The 21,570-nt window shown below is 40.8% G+C and overlaps 2 protein-coding genes across 5 annotated transcripts in view; both read right to left on the bottom strand.

The window, feature by feature from the left end:
- LOC110401788 (multidrug resistance-associated protein 1-like) overlaps positions 1-6,000 on the bottom strand; it is a 34,921-nt gene extending 28,921 nt beyond the window's left edge. Inside the window, exons 1-3 of one of the 3 annotated variants that reach the window (XM_021403273.1) lie at positions 5,740-6,000; positions 4,687-4,748; positions 935-1,076 (exon numbers count right to left, since the gene is read on the bottom strand). In XM_021403273.1, coding sequence (XP_021258948.1) covers positions 935-1,076; positions 4,687-4,748; positions 5,740-5,796 — 261 coding nt within the window. In that variant the 5' untranslated portion in view covers positions 5,797-6,000. Of the gene's footprint in view, positions 1-934; positions 1,077-4,686; positions 4,749-5,739 lie in introns of those variants that run through there. The other 2 variants (XM_021403268.1, XM_021403277.1) reach the window with 2 other exon arrangements.
- RBM11 (RNA binding motif protein 11) lies at positions 6,475-17,425 on the bottom strand. Of its 2 annotated transcripts, XM_021403296.1 has the most exons (5): positions 16,933-17,425; positions 11,916-12,078; positions 10,932-11,010; positions 10,053-10,146; positions 6,475-7,709 (listed from the first exon to the last, which is right to left on the bottom strand). In XM_021403296.1, exons 1-5 carry the CDS (start codon positions 17,032-17,034, stop codon positions 7,377-7,379), a joined length of 771 nt encoding a protein of 256 aa, XP_021258971.1. In that variant the 5' UTR covers positions 17,035-17,425; the 3' UTR covers positions 6,475-7,376. The 2 variants fall into 2 exon arrangements, 1 of the variants encoding a protein (XP_021258971.1); XR_002440625.1 differs by lacking the exons at positions 6,475-7,709; positions 10,053-10,146; positions 10,932-11,010; positions 11,916-12,078 and adding an exon at positions 14,744-15,132 and having other exon boundaries at positions 16,933-17,117.

The following is a 21,570-nucleotide window of genomic DNA, read 5'->3' as shown; positions in this document are numbered from 1 at the left end:
GAAGAACTGCTTTGGGATAAGAAATGAAGCCTTATTTTATTTAATCTGGCTCAAAAAAAGTTTTATCTGCTCTAAACTATCACAGTAATGAAGGACAGAATATTTTTTTACAAACTACTTGGATGACAATATTAATAATACTAATATCTGAATTAAAAATAATCCTTAATGAAAAGTGCTTTCGAATGCTTCAGTAGAAAGTGTTTCAGCAGATATCTCAACAACAGAAGCAAAAACAAATCTACAAATAGATGAAAAATATTCAAGAGACGCAGTAAAGCCAGACTGCAAGAGCAGCCCTCTTCTCAGTAATTCAAAAATAGAAGTTACAATGTTACTGGATTCACAGGTTAAGAGCTCTCTCTCCTGTGTATTTCCTAGCATTGTGCAGCACCTAGAGTATTTTAACATCAACAACAAAGTAACAACTCTGACTGAAAATGGCAAGTTTTTACATGAAAGTCACACAGGCAAACTCAAGCAAAACAAACAAAATGTTTGTAAGACTCAATACTGATGAAATTAAAGGAAATTGAAGCTTGTTTTGTGCGTTCTCCAGGTCCGAGCATCTACTGGTGAACAAACTGATAATGGATTTCTCTGAACACCAGACATATAGAAGTAATGAGAAACCAGGAAGTAGTAAGATATTTGAAATACATGGTGCTTAATGAACAAAGCAAAAGTAATGGTAATTTCCACACTACTTGATGTGTTAAAGTGTAATTGGATTTTTTTTGTAAGAGATACGCTCGAATTGTAAAACTAAGAAAAATCCTATAGCCACATTAGAGATCACAGATCACAATACTGATTGGTCTTTGCAATCTATAGAAAGTAGTCTGTTCAACAAAAAATAGAAATTTTAAAAAATTAGCTTCTAGTCTCTCTAAATTTAGAAAAGGATTTTGCGTATTTTCAGATTTATCGCTACCGTCAATCCTGCAGCAGACTTCTGGATCTCTTTCCTCCATTGCTTTTCAAAGTGAGGACCCACGCTGTATGGTGAATCACCTTCATTCAGTTCAAACAGGTCATCTCTCTCCAAAGGCTTTTTATAGCCTACAGATATTAGTCTAAAAAAAGGAATGAATTTAGACAGCAGGAAATACAACAAATTAAGCAAACCAAAATAGTAATTCAGAAAGTTAATTATATCATTTAGGGTATGTAAGTACAATGTATACTCAAAATAATATACATAATTCTGAATACTGAAATTCACCTGAAGTACGAAGAGCCCAAACACATTATCACATCTGAACAGCAAATTCTGAGGAAACTTTGTACTTTCAAAGTCTGACACATCTCTCCACAGGAAAATACAGTATTTAATGAATAAACTTGTTTAGCATAACTAGCCAGTTACTATTACAACTGGGAATTAAATACATTTTTTTTAATAAATCAAGGAATCATCAGACTGCATCATGGTCCAACTTGTTTTTAACCAAGGTAACAACCCTGAAGTACTGGGTTTCAGCATAAGTACGATGGAATTTTCCTTACAGGAGATCCTCATGTGTTAAAATTTCGTTTCAGCAAAGTGCTGTTAGTCACTTCTTTGCTAAAAAAAAAGTGAAATTGTTCTTGAAAGTGGCAAAATAGGGCTGATGAATACGCTGAACCTACAGGAACTCCATTTCAAAGAGTAATAGATGATCTGTATTTTCTAATGAGCAGACATTTCAGAGAACTTGAAGAAAAACCAACGTCTCATTTCTGAGGTGGGAAAAATGCAAAGAGACTTACGTTGACAATAACATTCATCTTAGAGAAAGCCCTAAACACCTAGAAAGCAACAAGAGATGCATGTAAGGATACGGGCGTGTGTCCTGACAGCAGCAGCACTAATGCCTTTACGGTGCTGGGCACTTCTCCCTCTGAGGGCTGAAATGCAGATGCAGAGTCCATCTTCTCAAGAGTGCACTCCCAGTGTATATCTCTGTGCCAGTGCTCAGCTTCATGCTGATGAATGTGCCATTGTGTTTAGCAAAGGATGGAAATAAGATTCAGAAACACTTTGGTAACAAAATTCTAGCGGGGGTGGACTTTGCTATCCCCACATGTCCCCCAGAGGTCTACTGAAGCTATTAAACTAAGAAAAAGCAAATTTGTCTTACTCTTGATAAATCAGGGGAGAAACAACACAGCCTTGCACTAGGAGCACCAGCTTTTGAGACAGATGAAGAAAGCAGACCCACTAGCACTTGAGTTATGCAGAATTCTCAAATAATAGTTCCCATTTATCTCAATGCTAAAACCCACTGGATAAACCAATTTATCAAGTGGCCTTCACACTGCAATCTCCAGACTGCTTGAAATCTAAGGAAACATAACAAACCCCCAGGGGTTTACTATACAACAGTTAATTTGAGAACTCTTCATTAAGATTGCAAGCGCTAAAGACGAGTTTATACTTAACAATTTACTGCTCATGTTCGCTTCTGCTTGGGAAGAATGACCATACCTAACATTTACACTATCAGTGTGACTGCATCGCATTAGATACTTTATAGTAAAGCAAGCTCTAACTCATCAGAACTCAAACCATATTTCCCTTCCTCTCTCCTTTTGTTAAACACTGTACAAGTGGTTAAAAACTACAGGAAATATCCCAGCTTGTACACTTTGGTTAACACTGTTACATAATGAACAAATAAATATCATTTGAAAATGCTGCACAGAGTATTCTACATACTTTTATATGACATAGAATGCAAGGACTGGAGAATGGTGGTGAACGGAGTTAAACCGTGTTGGTGACCAGTCACAAGTGGTGTTCCTCAGGGGCTGGTACCCAGGCTAGACCTTTTTAGGATCTTTACTGATGATCTGGATGAGGGAACTGAGTGCACTCGCAGTAAGTTTGCAGGAGACACCAAGCTAGGGGGAAGTGTTGATCTGCCTGGAGGTAGGAAGGCCCTGCAGAGTGATCTGGACAGATGGGATCGCTGAGCTGAGGCCAATGGGATGAAGTTCAACAAGACCAGGTCATGCACTTGGGCCACAACAACTCCAGGCAACACGACAGGCTTGGGGCAGAGTGTCTGGAAATCTACAGGGAGCAAAAGGGTTTGGGGGTACTTGTTGACAGCTGGCTGAATGTGAGTCACCAGTGTGCTGAGGTGGTCAAGAAGGCCAATGGCATTCTGGCTTGTATCAGAAATAATGCAGGCAGCAGGAGCAGGGAGGTGATCATCCTCCCTGCCTGGTGAGGCAGCACCTCAAGTACCGTGTTCAGTTTTAGGCTCTTCACTACAAGAAAGACATCAAGTGCCAGGAGCATGTTCAGAGAAGGGTAACAAAGCTGGTGAGTAGTCTGGTGCACAAGTCTTACGTGAAGGAGCTGAGCAAACTAGGATTGTTTAGTCTGGAGGAAGCACAGGGGAGACATTATTGCTCTCTACAAGGACCTGAAAGGAAGCTGTAGCAAGGTGGGGGTCAGCCTTTTCTTCCAGGTAACCAGTGATAAGATGAGAGGTAATAGCTTCAAGCTGCACCAGGGGAGGTTCAGCTTGGGTATTAGGAAAAAAGTCTTCTCAGAATGAGTGGTCAAGCACAGAAAAAGGCTGCCCGGGGAGGTGGTGGAGTCACCATCCCCGGAGGCGTTCAAGCAACATGAACATGTGGTATTTAGAGATATGGTTTAACAGGCAATATTGGAGGTAGGTGGACAGCTGGACTAGATGATCGTACAGGTTTTTTCCAACCTTAATGATTCTATGACTGTTAAAAAGCATGGTTACTCTGAAAATGATGGCTGAACTCCTAAATTCTGGCCCCGCTGAAGTTAACCAATTACACTCAATGCATGAAACAATCTGATTCTTTTGGTCTCGGCTTATAAAGTACAGATACCATTTTCAGCTTTTGCTTAAAATAAATAGTACTGAATAAAGCAAGAAATAGTTATGATACTCAAGATATTGTTTCTCACTTAAAGTTTTCACGTGGGTCTGGTTCAAATGATTTTTATAGGAATAAGAAAAATGTTAAAAATGAGTGATAGTCACAAGATATAACACGAGATTGTTTCAACTACTATCCAAAATACTAAGTGGCAGGAAGCTGCATGGCTTGATATAGCTGAACTTTCAGTTCCTATTTTTGAGTGAAATAATTTCCAAGAAGCAGAGGGACTCTACTAGTGTTTTTGAACAAGCTCTAAGGTGATGGCATTTGGCCTGACATGAAAGGGAGAGGAAAACAAGTATGACATTGGCTACTTTGTAAATGTACTGAAATGGATTACTGAATATTTGTTTCTGGAGATGGAGCAAATTGCTTTGTCACTGTATCAAGCACAAAGAAAACCTATTTTTGTCTATTACCAAATTTTTACAAAATAAAAATAACAAATAAAAAAGAAAAGCCAAATTTGGCTGTTTAAATCCTGGTGTCTAAAAGTAATTTCTGTTGTGAAAAGAACACTGATTCCAACTATCAAAAGATCATGTTTTAAATAATGCTACTAAATAACATGCAAAATAAGTATTAATATGTATTCTATGAAATATTTGAATATGATCCCTAAAAATGGTAAACTATGATTTCTGTACAATAAGATAACAGCAATCTTGGGCTCAGGCTACAGATATAGCCCGAATGACAGTGTGGAATGTGTGTGCCCTCTAAGTGAGAGTGCATCAGTGAAAATCAACAAGCTATTTATTCAATTCTTACCTGCTAAACCAGGAATACGTTAATTTACTAAAACAAGAAACATTTTCTTCAGGGCTGCATTTCTGTTAAAAAAAAAAAAAAAAAAAGAAAGAAAAGGGGGGAAAAAAAGGAAAAAATTATAAACATTACTTGAAATACTAAAGAAGTTTTTCCTCATGTCATTTCTTGACCGTTCTCAGAAGATATTTAATTGTAAGCCGTAACACTTATACTTTTTTTCTCCACCAATACACTCTTAACACAAGACATGATGAATGACAGATGTACAGTTTCATGACTTACCAACTTCCCTGACTTATCGTGCTGAGAGGATGATTAATTACCACCTTAGCTTGATTTTGTACTGTTTATATATACTCTGGAGTACTACACCAACAGTGAAGCATGTCCAAGATAGGCAATTCTGACAGCTAAAAACTTGTGGATTTTCCCCCTCGATGAAAATGTGGCTACTGGAAGCAATCAACTGCTAATACCTGAAAAGCAGCAACCACTTTTCAGACCGTAAGGGATGGAGTACTTCTAAATGCACTGTGCAGATTGCTGCCCATGTCGTACCTCACTGTAAATGACTGCAGTGCAGGCAAGCACGTAAGGGCTCTCCTACACCACGAGAAATCAGTATGCATGCCAGGACGGACTCCAGCAGCCCCAGAGTGTGATTCCTGTTGCTAAGGAATTCAGCATCACCTTAAAAAACAGTCGCTAGCAAGAGATGCAGTTACAGCTCTATTCGGTAGGTGGTGTAAAGAAACCATCCATCAGAAGCTGCCGGTGTTCTGACGTATTTTTTTTCCAAAAATTTTCTCGTACTTTCAGTGAAAAAAAAACCCACCAAACCTCAAAACGATTAAATGATAACCTAAGAAATAAGCACACAAGAAGAATGCGCGTGCCCTTTCTGTAAAAATCGTGCGCCCCGCCGCCCTTACAACCCTTACCGCCCTTACCGCCCTTACCGCCCTCCACTTCAGCTCCCCCGCAGCGGATCCACCCGCCCCGCCCCGCCCTGCCCGCCAGGGCACGCCGCAACGCCGCTTCCCTCCCGCTCACCCCGCGCGGCCCCACCTTCCCGCCGGCCGGGCTAAGGCGCTCGTACAAGCCGTCCATGGCTGCCGTGGGCCGCGCGTCCCCTGTGCGTGTTGCGCAAGTCGAGGCGCGGGAGGGCGGTACGGCCTCCGCCTTCACCCGGTCTCGCAGCCGGCGGTGCCCGCCCCGTTGCCCGGCCCGCCGGTGGACCCACCGCGCAGCACGGGACCCGGACTGCTGCGGCGACGCTGTGCTCGCAGTTTCTGTTTCTTTCAAGCAATCTGGTGTATTTTACTTGTGAAGTTTTTCCATTATTGTGTCAGCTTTTGCGATCAGTGATCTACTGGTATAATGTCATCACTATCTTGCAGCAGAAGCGAGATGACACCTGCATGCCTTAGTCCTGGAGTTACTGGTGGGGGAAAGAAAGATGTAGTCAGTAAACTTGGGTATTTTTTCTCAATAATGTGAAGATGAAAAATACTCCTTTCGAGCAACCTAACATTATATCCAAGAAAACTGAGTTTAATACAACCAAACTTTTTACTGTCAGGTTCTCTTTGGTCCAGTCTAAACAGGAGACTTAATTTTAAGCAATATTAAGTAGCGGAAAAGTTTTGCTTTCTCATAGCAGAATCATGGAAGTGCTTCACCCGTACTTGGTCTTGTATAGGAAAAATACCTCTGTATCTGTGTGTAAGTCACTGGTGGCAGTTGTGAATAATTAAAGATAGAAAACAGGTCACAATTTTGACTCACTGTGGTATGAGACAGTTTATTCTTCCTCTGCAAACAAGGGAGGAACTTTGTTCTTAGGAGGTAGTATTAACTGCATGGATTCTTGGTTTTAACCTACCATTTAGAACTATAATAGAGAAGCTCAGTTATTTTTCATCCATTTGTTACAACTAACAATTAGAGTTTCAAATAAGCAAATAGAGCACTTGAGAGTAAGTTTATAGAAAGATCCGCATACGTGTATACACAGTTCTAGTCAGAACATATTGTAACCTTTAAGTACATCCATTTGAGAACTGATACATTAGGTAAACCCTTTAGTTAGTGCAAATGCCCGTTTTTTTTACCTTGCATTTACTACTGGAAAAAAAAAAAAAACAGTTACAATAAGTGTACACAGTGATTCTAATGGAACATAAGAGCGGAGATAAATCAGGAAAAAGGAAAAGTTGTAGGTGTTCATACTTCAATGATGAGCAGATCTCTAATACGGTGCTTAGAATTTCTAGCCTGCTCACTTCTTCAGCAGCTCCAGAAAATTCTTAAAGCAGTCACAAAAGTAAATTCCAAAAGTCATGGAAGTGATACATATGCTTTATGAGTGGCTCAAAGTATACATTTTCACAAAGTTTCTAAATTAGCGAAATAACAAACTTTCGAAATTCTTGGAAAGCAGAAGCATAAATATCTACTTTTTTCCTTCAGTAGGAAAATTGTATCTTTTTAAATATTTCCCATACCTTAAAATACTTTCTTCTTTTATTTGGTTGAGGTTAAATAAAGTATCAGTATACTTTATGCATAATGTATTTCAAAATTAATATGACTCTTGAACATTCCTTTTGTAATAAAGTGCAACAATGAGAGAATTTCTCTCAAATAAAAATAGAAAATATGACAAAAAATAATCCATTTTTACAGTACTAATGCCTTTTTTTCTTGGCTTTGCACTTATTGTATTTTTGGTCATGATCTCTTCGTCTCATTCTATCATCCTCAGTACTAGTGTCGCTGTCACAACTTTGCTGTTCTCTTTTTCTTTTAGAGGTGCTTTCATCCACCTGGTACACTTTTCCATCACTTGAATGTGGCACAGCCAACTCGAAAGAACTCTGTCCAGACTTAAAATTTGCAGCTTGATTCTGATAGGGAGGAATGGATAAGCTTGAAGGCAGTGGCAGAGTCATCTGGTAGTAAGGAAATTGCTGACCCACCGGACTGTGAACTGTGTATTGCTGTTCTAAAAAATGGTTCATCTAGAGAAATAAAAACTTGAGTTGTTAATACTGTTAAGAGAAAGTTTTGAAGAGTTTTATTTCACATGCATTACAGCTTTTACCATAAAAATATTGATAGCAAAGTTGTATAAAATAACAAGATTTGAAAGTAAATCTTATTATTTTCTTAGATCAACAACTTTAGTAAGAAAATGTAGAAAATCCTCCATGGCAAATGTGGAGCACATACATAATCTCATTTACGTTTAAACTTCCTGTTAAGAATTTGTGAAGGGTAATCAAACACAGCATTCCTTTCATTTCTTCTTTTATGTATTTTTTTAAACATTCCTAATTACAGTGCCTATTGTTAATATAAAGACATGCATATCTGCATTTTTTTTTCAGTCTGGTTTAACTAATTTTGGAGTTACTTGGAACAAGTTCCAACAAGCTACAGGGAATCAAAGCACTTAGAACACCGCAGTAAGTGCCCAGCTGTTGGCCCATGACACCAGAAGTGGGATACTGGTGGTATGGCAGTAAAGGTTGAACGTTCCCATCAATATCCCATTACATTTTGTTGCCATGTGACAGGTGGCAGCAGAGGGGCTGTCTGAAAAATGGCATCTGACATGGAAGTGCGTGTGAAGCAAAAGTGGGTCATGGAATTCCTCTATGCAGAAAAAATGGCACCCACTGACATTCACTGATGCTTGCTGAGCATTCATGGAGATCAAACAGAGGATGTGAGCACAGCGAGGAGGTGGGTGGTGTGTTTCATCAGTGGTGATAGCGGGTCACCTCCACTGGTGCAAAGTTTTACAAGCGCAGCATGCAGGCTCTTGTTCATTGCTGGCAAAAACACGTAGGTAATGTTGGTGACCATGTTTTGTAGCTGAATATTTGCTCTATCAAATAGTGTTATTGTGCTCTTTGCATTTGTTATAGTTTCCATGGAAATAAATCGGAGGTTTTACTTGTGGAGTGACCTACATAAAATACACTGTCCAAATACAGGAGTACAATTACAAAGGTCAGAGGAGAAAGAGCAGCTTTCTACTGACTGGCAGTAACCAGAAAAGATATGGGAAGCACTGAGTATTATGCCCTTGTGTTCAAGAGAAAGCCTCTCAAGTAACCTATCTGGATTACTAACATAAAGTTGATGTACATGTGTGAAGGCATACATGTGAACAGCTTCCTGCTGAAACTGAAACAAGCAATCTCTGGGGTACTGCTGCAGCACTGTCTCTTCCAGCAAACAGAAAATGGGATGGAGTTAGTGCTGTGTGCAGGTCTGCTATCTTCTAAGAGTCCAGTCTCAGCATTTGTGTACTGCATTGTTACTGAAAAATGGGTTTGACAGTGAGCACAGTGAGGGACACGGTACCCTCAGAAGCATCCAAACACACTGGGACGGATGGGAAAGTCTGTGCAAACACCAGATCTTCTGAGGGCAGAGCCTGGGAAGAGGGGAGGCAAGTCACCACAGATCTGTGTGTTTTCCTGCCCAGACTGCAGCTAGTAGGAATTATCTATCCAGAGTTCACTCGTTCTACAGCTACAAAGGGCTGGACTATTCCCCAGTCAGACTGGGTGGCAGCACGGCAGTCCCACGGTCAGTATCTGGTGTTAAATGCTTGGTTTCCTCCATCCTACCCATTCACACTCATCAGATTCAGAAGTTTCACAATGTGTTTGATGAGTAGTGTTTTACCCATAAGTTGCCACTTGAAGAGACCAGTTCACTTGCCCTATGGAATACCTCAAAGAGATTGGGACAAGAAAGTACACCAGTCTCACTGAAGGGAATATGGGTTCTCACTGTCTTACTGCAATAAGTGTAAACAATCAGTGTGAGAACTGCAGAGACATGAAACGTTTCAGGCTAGAAAATCAAATTGCTGCTGCCATAACTTGTTTCTCATATTGACAGTAGTGGTTTGTTGGGGAAGTGTTTATGTTTAATTTTAGGACAGAACTAAATTTCAAATTTCTGCTAGGCATATTTGAAGCGAGTAGAAGAGTTAAGAGGCTCCCTTACTGAAACAGCCATATATGAAGAAGTTATTGCTTGCATAGCTGTAATTTTACTATGTTAGCTTGTCCCACCAAGGGGATTTGATTTGAAACACAGTAGAGCAAAGAGTTCCTACAGTCAAATGACTTTTTTAGTCTCCCTAAGTTATATCTTTAATACATTCCTGCAGTAAGAAAATAGCTTGGTTTGGTAGATACCTGAAGTAATAAACTGACCTCATAGAGTGAAATTTAGCAGCCTAAGCCAAGATTTGAGTCGCTAAATAAGCATTTGTTTGCACAAATACCTTCAACTTCCTTAATAAGTTCACATATTTTTAACTTTCATCACAAACTCACCATCTTTTGAAAGACGGAATGTTCCTGAGGTAAACAATTGTTCATTGGAAAAGGAGTAACAGGAAATGGAGGATTTCCATAAGGCTCTGGATACCTGGGAAAAACAGGAAAACATGCAAAGGCAAGATTTCTAACAAATGCTACCTCATAGAGTGCCGATACTCAGCTCTTGGGCTATAATGAGTGTATTCAAGAGAACAATATAGATATTAACAACTGGACTTCCACAAAATAAATAAATAAATAAATGAAACAAGGAAAACAATTCCAAAGATTCCATTAACAAGTAATCCTGATGTGTACTGCAGACTCAAAAGAGTTCTGGATTTCACCACAGGAGTTCAGCTTCCACAAAGTTTTGTCACTCTTTGTGGACTCTATCACTTCCAAAAAAATAAAAATTGAATTTGAGATGTTAAAATATTGAAATTGGGATGTTCAGAGTTCTATTGTAACAGTGCTTACAGGTTCTACCTGTACACTCACATCTACATGACATTTGCTTGTATGTACACACTCAGCAAGTAAACTCAATGGAGTTTAAAAAGATGATCTTAATTGCCAGATTTTCTTTTCCTCTAAGAACTGCAAACACTGCTAGTACAAACACCATACTTTAAATACTTTTTCACATTCCCGTATCTTGCAAAAACAAATAGGACTGGGAATTTAACTAACTGAACCTCTAGCAAGCTAAACAACCAAACATTAACTAAAACCCACTGCGAGTCATCAGCATGGATGCAATTAGTGTGAACTGCTGTGTAAATGAAGAGCCTAAAGATTGCTTTGCTCTATCTACCACATTATTTTTAATATTTAATTATTATAATAATCTTACAAAGATTATAATAATCTTTCAAAGGAGATCTTTGTTACCTATATGAAGGTGAATATAAGTCAACATAGTTCTCAAAACCATGTGTTGGGCTGTTTAGTTCTGAAGAGTGTGAACTTCCTGTAAATAAGACAAGACTGTAATGACTATTCAGTTTTGACTGTATGATTAACAAGTTAAAACACAGGAAGTATTCTGTCACCTGTACTATGCTAGTATATCAAAGCTGGCATATAACGGAAAGGTGTCATTTTATGGCAGACAATCTATACCATCAATGAACTGTTTGAAAATGTTCATTTATCATTTATACTCAGCCACTTACAGAAGCATAAATCAGGACTGTTTCTGATTTTAGGAACCTCACATATTTTTACTTAAATCAAACAATTGTTCTGTACAGCCTTCTAGATAAGGAGTGCCACAGTGCAGAGCAGGAACAAGTCAATATTTGGACTGCAAATACTGCCTAATCATTAGATTTCTAGAAGGTTTATTTTCATAAACAAAAAATGAAGAACGAGACTTTGACTGTGTTTTCCTAACTACACTCTCTTCCAATTAAAGTAAAACTGATAGCTCCATGGTTCTAGTATAAAAGCTATCAAACAGCTTGATAGTTGCTGCTCTTAAGTGAGTCAAGACTGTGAGTGAAAGTCACACCCTTTAGGGTGTTGCAATTAGAAATCACCTAAATACAACCTGGCATGAAAAACATCCACACCAGAGTTGCAAGTCAGCTCAGACCATACTCTGTGGAAGATGGCAACAAGCTGAGTTGTTTGGAAGCAACCTACTGTTTTTTCTTAGTAAACAAAAAAATAGAAAAGGTAAATACTTCCCTATGCCAAAAAGAAACTTTTTTGTTCCTAAAAAAAGAAGAAAAAGAACTGTAATATGTTCAACTACAAATTGTCATCTTTCTAAAAGACTGTAGGATAAAAACTAATAATTTTAGACAAAAATACTTCAAAAAGAAGACTTTAGAAAAAGACTTAAGTGATCATTGTGACTGCTAAACCTACCAAACCGATACCGTACTTTAATTGGTCTTCCATACAAACGGATTCCATTCAGCAAAGCTATTGCATAAGGCACTGATTCTTTGTGCTTGAAGCAGACAAATCCAAAAGACTTAGGTTTTCCTTCCTTGTCTTTACAAATCGTCACTTTGGTTAATGGTCCAGCCTGAAAGAAATTTGCATTATTTTCTCACAGAACTTCTACTAAAAAAAAAATCACAATCATTTCATAATTATGTATATTGCCATAGTCAGAAACAGTGTTTCTGGCATATAAGCTTCTTTATTTTTAAAATCTCTAAAATTCTGAGCATTTACAAAACAAAAAACAGCCCTACAAATATTAAAACTAGAACCAACTATCAGTCCATGGGTGATGACTGGTTCTACGTTAATAATATCATTTTTAAAAGATATTTTTGACAGCCGAAAGAAGGAATATTAGGTTACTTTGCATAACAAAGGTTAACTCGTGCATGTACAGTTTCTAGTACAACCATTACATAATTTTTTGCACAGCTAACACAACTGAACAAATTGATTATATCAGCTGTGTAAAACCAAAGTAATCCATTAATATGATTCTATTTTCCTTAAAATCCTAAAGTGGGAAGCATCAAAACTGTTGGAAAGCAAGCTTAAATAGAGAATAGTTCTTCTGGAACCACAACAAAATCTAATTTTCTATACTACCTAGCCCTCATCACAAATGCTTGACAAAGAATCAAGAGACACTATCATCGTCTAAGCAGAGATAATATACTGTTACTGACCAAGAAAAAAACAAACAAAAACACAATATAAACCAAGGAACAGAACCCCCCCACACCCTCCACACACACACACACACACACAGGTTGCTCTGTTTGGACTCGATGAATCTCATGTGTCCCTTCCAGCTCAGGATATACCACAAAACGTCTTCATTGAAAAGAAGTTCCATCTCTGCTTACGTGCACCATTACAATCCTTGCCCAATACTTCTAGAATAACCAAATTAAAACAGTGGTATTACATAAATACTGGCTCCACTTTCAAATACATTGTTATTTTCATAGCAAATACCAACATTTTTCAGATACAGCAACAACATTTTTGAATGTCTAAATTACTGTCGCAGATGGAGAATTCATTGTCCTGAATCAAAAAGTAGCACTCACCTTTAGAACTGGCATACTCTACGACTATTGTTACCATGTGAACTCAAAGGTAATCTACAGCTTTAGGCAAACACATGTTAACTAAATAGTGATGATTTGGAGTCATCTTCCTTGATTCTAGCTGTTGTGATGTCAGATGAGGATATTAAGGACTGTCATCTGTGATAACGTTTGATTTGTCAGCCTGACCTCAGTGCCAGGGAAGGTTATGGAGTAGATTGTCCTAAGGGAGATCACGCGGCATTTGTGGGACAACCGGGGGAACAGTCCCAGCCAGCATGGGTTTGTGAAGGGAATGTCCTTCTTGACCAACCTGATCTCCTTCTATGATCGAGTGACCCGCCTGGTGGATGAGGGAAAGGCTGTTGATGTGGTCTACCTAGACTTCAGCAAAGCCTTCAACACTGTTTCCCATGGTGAAAGCCTTCGACACGGTGTTTCCCATGGGCTGGCAGCCCGTGGCTTGGACAGGTACATTCTTTGCTGGATAAGGAGCTGGCTGGAGGGCCAGGCCCAGAGAGTGGTGGTGAATGGAGTTAAATCCAGCTGGTGACCGGTCACGAGTAGTGTTCCCCAGGGATTGATGCTGGGCCCTGTCCTCTTCGATATCTTTATTGATGACCTGGATGAGGGCATTGAGAGCACCCTCAGTAAGTTTGCAGATGACACCAAGCTGGCAGGAACTGCTGATCTGCCTGGGGGTAGAGGGGCCCTACAGAGAGATCTGGACAGGCTGGATCTCTGGGCTGAAGCCAATGGGATGAGAGGTTCAACAAGACCAAGTGCCGGGTCCTGCGCTTTGGCCACAACAACCGCAGGCAATGCTACAGGTTTGGGGCAGAGCGGCTGGAAGACTGTGTAGAGGAAACGGACCTGGGGGTGTTGGTCAACGCTTGGCTGAGCATGAGCCAGCAGTGTGCCCAGGTGGCCAAGAAGGCCAATGGCATCCTGGCTTGTATCAGAAATAGTGTTGCCAGTAGGAGTAAGGAAGTCATTGTCCCTCTGTACTCAGCACTGGTGAGGCCGCACCTCGAGTACTGTGTCCAGTGAGGGGCTCCTCACTGCAAGAAAGACATTGAGGCCTTGGAGCATGTTCAGAGGAGGGCGACAAAGCTGGTGAGGGGTCTGGAGCACAGGCCTTATGAGGAGAGGCTGAGGGAGCTGGGGTTGTTCAGTCTGGAGAAGAGGAGGCTCAGGGGAGACCTTATCGTTCTCTATAACTACCTGAAGGGAGGTTGTAGTGAGCTGGGTGTCGGCCTCTTCTCTCTTGTAACTAGTGACAGGATGAGGGGGAATGGCCTCAAGTTGCGTCAGCGGAGATTTAGGCTGGACATTAGGAAATACTACTTTTCTGAAAGAGTGGTCAGGCACTGGAATGGGCTGCCCAGGGAGGTGGTTGAGTCACCGTCCCTGGAGGTGTTCAAGAAACATTTAGTGTTGAGAGACATGGTTTAGTGGGGTTATTGGTGGTGGGTGGATGGTTGGACTGGATGATCTGGTAGGTCTTTTCTAATCTAGCTAATTCTATGATTGTATGATTGCTGTATGCTTTTGCCATCTGAGTATAAACAACTCTTCACTTAAATATAATGCTCTTACTGAAACATGGAAAACATTTCCTCCTCTCACCCCCAACCTTGGTGAAAGCAGGAGAGCCATACAGACAAAGGATGGAAAATAATATATAATTTTTATTATTGGCACAGAAAGATGATCAGGCTATACAGCAACAGATACTACCTAGGGTGACTTGTGCAGAGAATCTTCAATACAATGATTCTGTCTTTCCAAGTATCTTCAAATTTGGTGTGTTTTTTGTTTGTTTGTTTTGAAGAGGGGATTTCAGTGACATTCTGAACACACCTGGTTTTGCTTGAGTTGGCTCTAAGGCTTTTTTCTGTTGTTCTCCACTACACTGCAGTTTTTCTAAAAATGGCATATATCCAGTCTTCAGATTATTTGCCTAATGAGGAGGTCTGGATCTTCAAGAACTAGAAGTAACAGCTCTAGAAGTAACAAGCTCAAGCTCTTTGAAGATCAGTCTTAAATATGTTGTCTTCCTGTTCATAAACAAAAAAATATTAATAGTTTAGAATTCCTAATAATAGATATTTTATCCTAATTTCATGAGGGGAAAGCTACAGCTCAGCGGTACATTTTTAGGGCTGTACTACAGCAAGAATATAGATCTGTGTACTTTCCAAGAAAGGACAATACTTCAGTGAGAAGCGTGTGCTATTGCAGCAAAAACAGAGAAACCTGAGCAAGAACAAGATGAAGAGAAGGAAGAAGTTAAGTAGGTGTTATTGGCATGACCTGAAGACCCAGATAAAAGTTTACATTTGGGTGACTAAAGCAGATTATACAGAAGATTTGTGTAAAACTGCATTCAGAGGACATCTGTTTATTTTCATCCCTTTTGCGCCAGGATTTGTATGGTAAATTACTCATGTCTCCTGGTAAGATGCACATTTTTAATCTAGCTTTTACAGCTAAACTGCAGAATACTGTTAACTGTTGGAAACAGGGATACTGCATAGAAAATAAGAAACAAACGTCAATTTCTTACATAACTGTAGGGAAAAGTTAAAAACTTAAAGTTAGTAAGAAACTGAAGGAGCTAAAGACTACAAGGCTGGAATATACCAAACAAAAAGGCTTTTCAGTGCAAATGGAGTAATGTGCTGATACCTCGCCTACTTAAGATGACGAATATCACATTAATCGGTGGAATAAAAATGGTGAGTAAAAATAGTTCTGATTATTAAATGAAATAGCGAAGGAGCAGATTAGTCTGCCCACTTCTTTTTTTGTGCTCTTTATTTTGCAAACACATCAGAAGGCAGCAAAGTTCTTTCTGCAACTGGGAATAATTAGTGTTAGCAGAAGCAAGCGTATCATCACACGGTTAGCAGAACTGCCAAGTGTGAGCTAGATACAGGCTGACTGTATAAGGCCAGGAGAAATACTTTATCATCATCCACTGCTGTCAATCCATCCTGCAGTATGATGCTTGCATTACTGACACAATGCTCCCTCCTTGCCACCCACGCCTCCTTTTCCTTACCACTTTCAGGTTAATAAGCCTGGCTTAGCCAAACATTTTGTTAATAGCAAATCAAAATTGAAGCCAAGTCAGTGTCTTAAAATAGACCACCCCTAAGGCAAGTCTCTCAGGTCTTGGGAAAGAATAGAGAGAATAGTTTGGATCTCACTGACAGAATTAATATCTTCTCAAGCATTAGAACAGAAAACATTTTGTTATAAAGTTCACAGCAGTGGAAGTCCCACAGCCCACCTGAAAACCATTCCTAACACCTGTCCTACTCTGTTACTTGTACCCTTCTCACAGATGGGTGACAGAGGGGCAGCCCAGCCCAGCAGTGCACTGAGCCCTCAAAGCCACAGAAGCTACCATAAACATCACAAGCACGAGTTGTCACAGAACCGCATTCGGTTTGGGTTGGAAGGGACCTTAAAGCCCACTCAACACCAACCCGCTGCCGTGGGCAGGGCTGCCCCCACCAGCTCAGGCTGCCCAGCACCCCATCCAACCTGGCCTTGAGCACCTCCAGGGATGGGGCACCACAGCTTCTCTGGGCAGCCTGCACCAGTGCCTCACCGTCCTCTGAGTGAATTTCCTCCTAGCATCTATTCTAACTCTCGGTTTTCGGCGGCTGCAGGGCACACCAGATCCCGGCACGGCCCACCGGGGCTGCGCGCTGCCAGGCCGCAGCCAGCACAGCCAAGGCGCCAGCTGCCACTGCCCTGCCCAAACCCCTACGCCCCTGCCCGAGGCCGCTGCCCTGAGGCGGCTCCAGGCCGCAGGCCCCACCCCGCCCCGCGGGCCCGCCCGCCACCTGCAGGAAGAGTTCGTAGAGGATCTCCTCCCGCACGCGGCTCTCCAGGTTCCCCACGAACAGCGTCCGGTCCGACTCCCCCGCCCGCCCCGGCCCCGACATGGCGGTGCTGCTGCCGCCGCCGGGCGGAACGGGGGAACGGGCCCAGCTGCCGCAAAGGGCTGCACGACAGCGTGCGTCGCTAGGTAACGGGATCCGCGCCCTGCAGCAATAGTCCTAAAAAGCTCCGCCTGACCTCTTGTGGGGTCGGTGGGTACTGCATCTGCTGCACCGCAACCGAGGGGCAAATGCTCCAAAACCCTTTAAAGCCCTCAAGTATCTAGTCATCAACACGATAAAGTGTTCTGATAGTTACGAACAAAACGTGCATGATTGCTACCTTTGCTGTTTGGACTGCACTCTAACCCACTGTTACCTAGCATCATAGAATCGTTTGAGTTGGAAGGGACCTTTAAACTCATCTAGTCCAACTCCCCTGCAATGAAGAGGGACACCTACAGCTAGATCAGGTAGCTCAGAGCACCTCCTGCCTGACCTTGAGTGTCTCCAGGGATGGGACATCCACCACCTCTCTGGGCAACCTGTGCCAGTGTCTTGCCACCCTTATGGAAAAAAACTTCTTCCTTATATCTAGTCTAAATCTTCCTTCTTTCAGTTTGAAACCATTTCCCCATGTGTTATCATATATTACCCCTGTTAAAGAGATTGTCCCATTCTTTCTTATAATCCCCCTCTAGATACAGAAAGGCTACTCTCAGATCTCCCCAGAGCCTTCTCTTCTCCAGGCTGAACAGCCCCAGCTCTCTCATCCTGTCCTTGCAGGAGAGGAATATATTGCTGGCTCACGTCTGGCTTGTCATCCACCAATACTGCCGGGTCCTTACCTGGCTGCTACAATCAGCTTTCAAGCACATGCACACACACACACAACATTCAGTGCACATTTTTAAAGGTTTTTTGTTGTTGTTGTTTTTTGTTTTGTTTTGTTTTGTTTTTAAACAAAGGAGCACATTTCCAGAAGTCATCTTGATGACAGAGGTATAAGAAATCTTTTCAATGAGTTTATTCTTTTCTCAAGCTTAGATTGTGTGCTTTGCCTCAGTGACCATTAATTTCTCACAAAGGCTCAGTTACTGACCTGTTAGGTCTCAGCTAATAACCAGTAACAAAGCACATGTTTTCCTTCTATCTGTTTAGAAAAGGATTATCCATTTACAGGTATTACAAGCCTCAGTGTAGAACCAGTAACAAGATTTAAATTTCTTCCAGACAGTCTGGTTTTTTTCCCTTTGTAATCTTTAGAGGGCTTTTTAAAAAAAGAAAAAAAAACAGGTTTGATTTCATCTTGCCTGGAAGGAGGTAGCACTCAAAAGCTTGTGGGTAGAGGAGGATCAGTATTTGTTCCAGAGAAATGGCTTTGTTCACAAGAGAAATCAGAATTCTTAGGAGAATGGTATTTTCCAAGATTAGGACATTCTTGAGTTGAAGGGCAAATACATGTGACTGCAGATCAAGATGTTACAATTTGTCTGAGAATTTGGTCTTAATTTTGAAAGCCATGCCAGAATTCCGTAACATTTTTGGCTGTTATTTTATCAGAATCTTGGAGGGAGGGAACTGAAGTCTAAGAGTGCTCTTTTGTTATCTGTAAATCCAACAATTTTACACTGCAGTAAAATGAAGCTTTACGGTATTTTTTAACTTGAATACTTGGCAAGTCTTTTGGGTTTTTGTAATAGCTGATGGACTGCGGGTTCTCTCATATGCATCACAGTTCATTCAGGAGGCACTACCTTTACATTTCTGAGCTCTTGGGACACAGGCAGAGTACTTAAGAGACAGCGCAGTGATCCTCAAGTAGTTTACAGAAGCCACGTCAGAAGGAGATAAATATGAATTCTAATGCAAGAAGAATGTAACCCAAGAAAAGCATGGTACATAATATGCAGTGAAAAGGCATGGGTAACACCTGAACTTCAAGGCTCTCACATCTGTTTGTGAATGTGTTATCTGAAGCTCACTGTTCTCTTGTGGGATTTATGGCAGTGGGATGCCAGTGGAAACCACTATGTAAACAGTGGTTCGGATTTATGAATTTCCAGGTGGCATGAGTGTCACTGTTGGTGAACAAAATTCCCCTTTCATGTGACAGTGGTCTGTCCCACAAGTACTAGTTCAACAAGCTGATTAATACTGCAGCATTTTCTGAGTGTTCATTTGGTGCTGAAAACATTTTCAGACCTTGGTTTCTGAGGACTCAAAAACTTTAATTTTTTTTAATGAATTGCTATATTAATGTAGGTGGTATATTGTAGATTCTATCAACATAGGCAAAGGACTTAACTTACATGTTAGCTGGGCATATTGGTTTTTACCTTGGAAAGATCTTAATTTTTTTTTACCCCATTCATATGTAAAAGAGCAAAGTAGAGGTATAAGAGCAATGGCATTAGGTATATGTAAAGGTCCATATATAAGATTTTCTTCTAAGATCAGTGACAGGTTCTTACATAAATACAGCCGATCACAGAATCATAGAATAGCTTAAGTTGAAGGGGACCTTAAAGATCATCGAGTTCTAGCCCCCCTGCCGTGAGTAGGATTGCCAACCACTACATCAGGCTTGCCCATGATTCCATCCAACCTGGCCTTGAATGCCACCAGAGATGGGGTGTCCACAGCCTCTCTGGATAGCCTGTGCCAGTGCCTCACCACTCTCTGAGTAAATAACTTCTTCCTAACATCTAAACTAAATTTCCCTCTTTTATTTTAAAGACATTCTTCCCTGCCCTATCACTATCAGGCCACGTAAAATCAGTTCCCTTCCTGCTTATAAGCTCCATTTTAGTACTGGAAGGTGGCAGTGAAGTCTCCCTGGAGCCTTCTTTTGGCCAATCTAAACAAGCCCAACTCCCTCTACCTTTGTTCATAGGAGAGGTGCTCCAGCCCTTTGATCATCTTCATGGCCCTCCTCCAGACCTGCTCCAACAGCTCTGCATCCTTCCTGTACTGGGGGCCCCAGGCCTGGATGCAGTAGTCCTGATGGGGCCTTACGAGGGCTGAGTAGCGGGGGACAATCACCTCCCAGCTCTGCTGGCCACCCCTCTTTTGATGTTTTCCAAGAGCTCATTACTGGTTCCAGTATCAAGCATTTTCAGTGGTGTTCCTATGGGAGTTGCCTAACTGTTGTTTGCTTGTGTGCACTAAGATTTTCTTGTAACATTCATCTATATTAAAAAGTAGGGAGAACAGAACCAAACTGACACTACACCATTACTTCTAGATAATATTTGATGTCAGTAGGTCTGTACTTTTATAATAATAATTGGAAAAAGTGTCAAAGATTTGAGATGAAGAGACAATGCAAACAAGAGTTACCTTAGTAGACTTTACTGAGAATAGAGTGACAAATTAGAAAAAAGGGAACAAAAAATAATGAAAATTCATCGTTTAAGCTAGCGTTTAAGTCAGTTTTCATATGAGCAGCTATACTGCATTGTCTTCTCCTTGTAGCTGAATTGAAAGGGGAAAAGACTTTGAAGAGGCTTGCCAAAGTCTATCAGCTGCAGAACCTTTTGTTGCAGAGCTTTGTAGAGCTGTTCAGGATCATAATGGCAGCTGAAGAGACTTATCACTTGAAAGCAAATAACAAAACCCCTCTATTAGCTGTTCTTGAAGGAAAAGAATTTGACCTAGATCATATGTTTAGGAGCACTGTGAAAGTTATACCACACATACTTTTTCTAGGATGTGTCTCCCTCATATTTGAGTGATTCTAGTATCATTCTTTCTCCTACAGTAGGAATAATTGGGAACTATGTACAGGCAAACCAAGCATCCAGACTTCCCATTTTAATAATGCAAAATTTATCTGCCAGCTTGCCTTACTACAAAGTCCAAACAAGTTAAATCTGTCCTCTTGCATTTGCCTAGTGAATTGAATTATAAATGAATGAGCTTCACAACAATAGATGTTTCTAAATCTGTTTTAAAGCTGGGGAAACAGAGGGAATGATATTGAGTGGTATATCCAAAATACCCAACAAGTCACTGTCTGAGTGAGATTTGTAAGCTTGGGGCTGTAAGCTCTGTCTCTCTTCCTTAGAAATGCACAGGCTTCCTCGGGATTTAGAGAATAACTCCTTGGAAAAGCTCAGAAGGTAGTTAGTTATGTGTAAAAATTAATCTATGGAGATACTGCTCTCAGAATTACAGGTTGAAAAACACCTGAAAGACAACGCAGTCATTGGTCACAGGCAACAATCATTTGTGAGGGGAAAGTTCTTTTTAATGAAATTAATCTCCTTTTATGACACGATTACCCATCTACTTGACTAAGGAAAGCCAGCTAATGTAATCTTTCTGGATTTCAGCAAAGTTTTTGATACTGTTTCTCATGGTATCTGGAAAAAATGCCCAGCATGAATCTAGGCAGAAACATAACATGATAGGTGAACAGTTGGCTAATGGGATGGACTCAAAAGGTTCTAGGAAATTAGGTTAGATTAGGCTGGCAGCAAGTCACTAGTAGGGCTCCCCAGGGCTCCATTTTAGGACCAGTTCTCCTCAGTGTTTTCATCAGTGGCTTGGATACAGGTCATGAAGGCATACTAAGTGAGTTTGAGGATGGCACTAAAT

The sequence above is a fragment of the Numida meleagris genome, chromosome 1, assembly GCF_002078875.1.
Source record: "Numida meleagris isolate 19003 breed g44 Domestic line chromosome 1, NumMel1.0, whole genome shotgun sequence".
Lineage (NCBI taxonomy): Eukaryota > Metazoa > Chordata > Aves > Galliformes > Numididae > Numida > Numida meleagris.
Note: the sequence above shows the minus strand (reverse complement) of the source record. Positions and strands in the feature narration are given on the sequence as shown.